Consider the following 5,000-nt stretch of genomic DNA (forward strand, 5'->3'; position numbering starts at 1 on the left):
GCCTCCAGGCTGTGCGGACGTTGTGCCAAATGAATCCTAGTCAGGCACTCAATGTTCGAGCCCTTTGTGTGAGTTGATTCTAGTTTGAGTAATTTGCTGATATTAAAATGCCCTATTCTAAGGATGACAAAAAGGTTTTGTATTCTTTTACATTTGGAGGGAGGTCTAGAAATTTTTCGAGAAGCCAAGAAAAATGTGTATTTATATACAATAGGATACCACCTGTCATATGGGAAATACTCCAATGACATGATATCACATTATCTGGTATGAATGGGTTAGTTAAAGAAAGTGAAAGAAAGGTGATTTTTTTTTTTATTATTGATATTTGGTAACAGCATTTTGCTTTTTATTTTTAACCAAATCAAGTTTCATCTTTTTTTTTTCAATTTCTCATATTTTATTCTTTCTCTATCAGACATTAAGCCAACATTTCTGTTTTGTGTGTTAACGATTAGTACTTGCCATCATTAGGTGGAGCAGTGCCGGATGCCAGGCCTAGCTGTGTACCTCACCCTTGATGCAGGGAAGGCAGGGTCTGGTGTAGCAGGGAGTTCTGGGGCTGTTGGAAGCAGTGTGTATGGAGGCGAAGGCGGGGATGCAGTCAGCTTCATCACAGGTTTACTCCTTTCGCACAACCACCAGCAGCGTACTTGGTTTGCGCATTTTGTTAAGAGTGGCCAAAGGGTATGTGAAGTACCTTAGTACTTTGTTCTTATATAGTCATTTTATTATTGAAGGCTCTGTCAATCTCACATTAAGATGTGTGGATTAATACACCACATGTAACTCAAAAGGCAAATTTACAAATAAGGCCTAACCATTTTATCTCAGCCAAAACACAGATTGTCTCATCTTTCTGCAGACCGTTCTTTTACTTCACTTTATTGTATAGCTATGATTCCTTTATAGCAGTATCCGAGTGGGCACTAATTTGCTTCTTGACATACAGAGAAAATATGAACAACAAGCTTCAGCACTGGCAGCCTTACGGACAGACCTGAGTGAACGTCTAAGGAACCTGCTGCTCTTCAATAGCAATGACACACTGCCAGATTCACAGGTCATCCACGCCACAGCTCTACTAAGACTGTACTGTGCTCTCAAAAGCTTAGCAAACCTCAAGTAAGATGTCTGTGCTAGTGTTAATAGCATTGTGATATTTTGGTAAGATGTGTAAATATTTGAAATACATCTGCATTTAGATTTTATCAGTGCACTACAATTTGCCTTCCGTTCCTTTCCTTTGCCTGCAGGTTCAGTGAGGACAAAGAGATTGGCCTGCTACTCCAGCTGGTCACTTGTCACCCACCGCCATCAGCTGCGGGTGTAAGGTTTGTCAGCACCGGTCTCTGTATGCTCATTGCCTGCCCTTCACTTATCTCCTCCCAGGAGAATGAGCGGAAAGCCTCCGAGTGGATTAAGTGGTTGGTAAAGGAGGAGGCATACTTTGCTGGGTAAGAGATTGTTCGTTTTGTACAGTGAGACTTTTGGTTGATTCTATGTATACTCGGTATGATATGTGTAATCATAACACTGGACAAGATTGCTATTTTAACCTCAACTTATAATTACAGAGCAAGTGGTGTTTCTTCTTCATTTGGTGCTATGTTGTTATTGATGGCTATACACTTCCATGTACAACAGTTGAGTGCCATCATAGAATTAGTCAGTGCCGCTCTTGGAATGAAGGTTCTTACAAGGGCAAATAACCTCTCTCGCATCAAGTACATCTTCACACATGATGTATTTACAGAGCAGGTGAGATTGTAGATTTTGATTTTATAGAATAGTTTTTCCTCTTTTTTCTCCTTCATTCAACTCCAACAATTTGATTACCTTCCATGCTCTCTTCTCATTAAATCTCTGGATTTTTTTTTACATATGTAATTAGCTTTGAACTCATTACTCTGTTGAACTCATTATGAAAGTTTTATAATATTATGTGAGGTATGGCAATATATTAGCCAATGTGATGCAACTAATGGTAATAAGTCAATTTAATTTTATAGCATTTTTTATTTTAGAAATTATATTCCTAGGAATGACTGTCATTTCAGAAGCTTTTGTTACTAAGTAGTTCTGGTTGGAGCTAATTGGCTTTCTCTGTTGCTAACCTCAAACTAACTGGCCCAGAATTTGGAGAACCAGTGGGTGAAGAAGGTAGGCCATAGGATGAAAAGAGTTACTCTCACAATACTTTGTTTGTTCTTGGAGAGGCACTACAAAATATCTGCACAATATCCTTCTTGACTACTAAGTAAGGTTCAATTTTCCTCGTCTCTTTCTTGAGGTTCAGGGTATGATGGAGTTGAATACTTTTTAATTTGTATTTTTTCAAAGAAAATACAAATTAATGTTATGAAGAACAGAATATGAATAATGCATAGGTTAGGTTAACAAGTCAAGTCTGGTTATCATTCACCCTAAAACATAGCAGACTTTTCTTCTCTGAGCTTTCTTTATTAGAATGGAGAGTTTTAACATTAGCCCACACAGGGAAAAATGTCTTTGTAGTTTCACATTTTCATTGGCCTTGATTGGGTACTTGGTTAGTTGTACATGCTCAATTCATAAGAAAACATGCATAGACCTATTATTTCAGTATTTCCTATGTATCCTTTTCATTGTGAATATAGGAAAACTGGATGAGTATGTGAATGCCCACCTAAAAGCAAGAATTGGAACTGTTAATGCAGTTATATCATTGCAGAGTAACAATGATAAAAATAGCAACATCAGAAGAATGGCCTGTAGACAGATAAGAAAATAAACATTAAAACTCAGAGGATCAAGTCACCACAGATATATATATGCCAGTTTGTTTTATATGTTGTTAAGGAGAAATTGATAGAGCTTTTGCATGTTGATTATTTATTTGATATAGTTAGAATAAATCAACATAGGATGGAAATGTGTTGTAGATTATTCATTTGATGTAGTTAGCATAGGTCAACATAGGATAGAAATGCAGTTATACAAACGCATAGAAATGGTAATGATGATACCCAAGTGTTGGTTATATAGTAGAACACAGCATTCATTTGATATTAGATGGAAATATAGAAGATATAAAATTTTTATATATAATTGTCATGGATAGACAGGTCATACTAGTTTATTTGCATTTTTACCTCTTTTTTTATTTGGATACAAAATAGAATGCATATTTTTCTTAAGGAGGTTGTGAGAATGCTCTGCTGATAATTCTATTACAACAGAGATTTTTTTTTTCTACTTTTTTATAACCACACTTTTTGTATGTAATGCTTTGATACTTTATATGCTTTTCCATGCTCTCTCACTGGTAAACTCTCATTGGCTCATCGTCCAATCTTCGTTGTGTCAAAACATAACCATTTACTGTTGACCTCCACTGTCTCTTTTTTACTAAAAAAAGTAGAGGTTCAAATCTAATCTTTTGCTCCTGTGCACATTACTTTGTTTTACCTTCTTACAGGTTGTCACAGACTCTAAAAGCAACAGTAGAATAGGAATGTACCTATTTTTGTATCTTTGCATTCATATCTCTTGCTTTTCTTGCTTACCTCATTTCCTACATATTTGACATGTCTCTTTTAACCTGCAGAAAATGAATTCAATCTATGTACTTTTAAATTCTTAATTGTCAATTTGGAATATACTTCAGTTTGGTTTGAAGAGATTTTTATGGCACTTTTTAGTAAAACAAAATCTGTATTCTTTGTCCAGAAAATATCTATCAGGACTTTTAAGTTTAGTGTCACTTTAGAGCTAAGGCTATCACAAACATCTCTGCCATTGCAGCCATAGGTCTTGTGTATTTGGTTAGTTTTTTTACTTCAAACAAAATTATCATTTTACTTTTAACAAAATAACTTGAAATATCCAGCAATGTTATTGATTAATTTTCATACTTATTTTATCGTAAACAAGAGCATATACATTTATTGTATCTCTTGAAAAGTCTCCAGCAGTTGCATGAAAGCCAACAACTTATAAGTCTGGTAATCGTCTCTTGCATAATATGCATTGGTCATCCCATAAGAGTAGTTGATTTGAAAATAATAGTGGGAAATATTCTTGACAGACAGATTCATCTCTGACAAACTACTATGTGGTATTGTTTGAAGTTTCTGTGTCTGATCTACTTGTTTCTTTCCAGATACACATATTGCACAATGTTGCATTCACACTTTTGATAATGCATTGTTCCTTTTTGCATGTTTGGTTCAGAAAATGCTTTCTTTTGGAACTGAGTGTATATGGAGATAATATTCCCTCAAAAAACATTGTTTATTTTCATAAGCTAATTTTGAAAATGAAATAAGAAGATTCATACTTGGAAACAGAAAACATGTTTAATTATTATTGCATATACGGTTGTGGATTAGGAATTTTGGTACTATTTCCCTTTTTTTTGTGAATGATTTATGGTATTTTTCTGAAGGTATACATACTTTCATATGTAATTATAAGTAATTCTAATGAGAATTTAATGAAAATGCATTAATTATATCTCTTGCACAGTAAAGTTGTTAATTCTCATTTCTATAATTTTCTACAAAAGCATACTGTACGAGTAGTAAGAATAGATGTTTATGCCAGTACAAGAGAGTACGTTGAGCTTGAATGTATATATTCCACACAGCGCAATATTGTGGGATTGATTTCAAGATTCACTTTTCAGATAATCAAATCTACCATGTCAGATATAAAATCCTGATGTGGCAGAATATGGGAAAAGTACATCTTCATATTCTTAATATATATTCATTGATTGATTTGATATTATATATTTATTTATCTTATTCTTTTATGTGTTTTAGGTATCAAGAAAAACTTTTCACCAGATATGTGCCATAGCTGAAGACAATTCCAATCTCTTCCACAGGTCGTAACAGCTCATGCAGTCAAAGTTCCAGTGACATCAGGGTTAAATGCTAACATCCCTGGATTTCTCCCTGTTCACTGTGTGTATCATCAGCTTAAGAGCAGAATGTTCACCAAGCACAAAGTCC

At 34.7% G+C, this 5,000-nt stretch overlaps 1 protein-coding gene across 2 annotated transcripts in view; it reads left to right on the plus strand.

Moving 5' to 3' along the window:
* Positions 1–5,000, plus strand: part of IntS2 (integrator complex subunit 2) — an 18,456-nt gene that overhangs the window by 5,484 nt on the left and 7,972 nt on the right. For both annotated transcript variants that reach the window (XM_043020372.2, XM_043020373.2), the window contains exons 4-9: positions 1–68; positions 475–687; positions 953–1,125; positions 1,257–1,457; positions 1,578–1,761; positions 4,874–5,000. The exon at positions 1–68 is cut by the window's left edge and continues 63 nt beyond it; the exon at positions 4,874–5,000 is cut by the window's right edge and continues 22 nt beyond it. In XM_043020372.2, the coding sequence (XP_042876306.2) occupies positions 1–68; positions 475–687; positions 953–1,125; positions 1,257–1,457; positions 1,578–1,761; positions 4,874–5,000 (966 nt within the window). The remainder of the gene's footprint in view (positions 69–474; positions 688–952; positions 1,126–1,256; positions 1,458–1,577; positions 1,762–4,873) is intronic.

Source organism: Penaeus japonicus, unplaced genomic scaffold (assembly GCF_977035675.1).
Source record: "Penaeus japonicus unplaced genomic scaffold, GWHDUDI00000001_assembly GWHDUDI00000003, whole genome shotgun sequence".
Classification (NCBI taxonomy): Eukaryota; Metazoa; Arthropoda; class Malacostraca; order Decapoda; family Penaeidae; genus Penaeus; species Penaeus japonicus.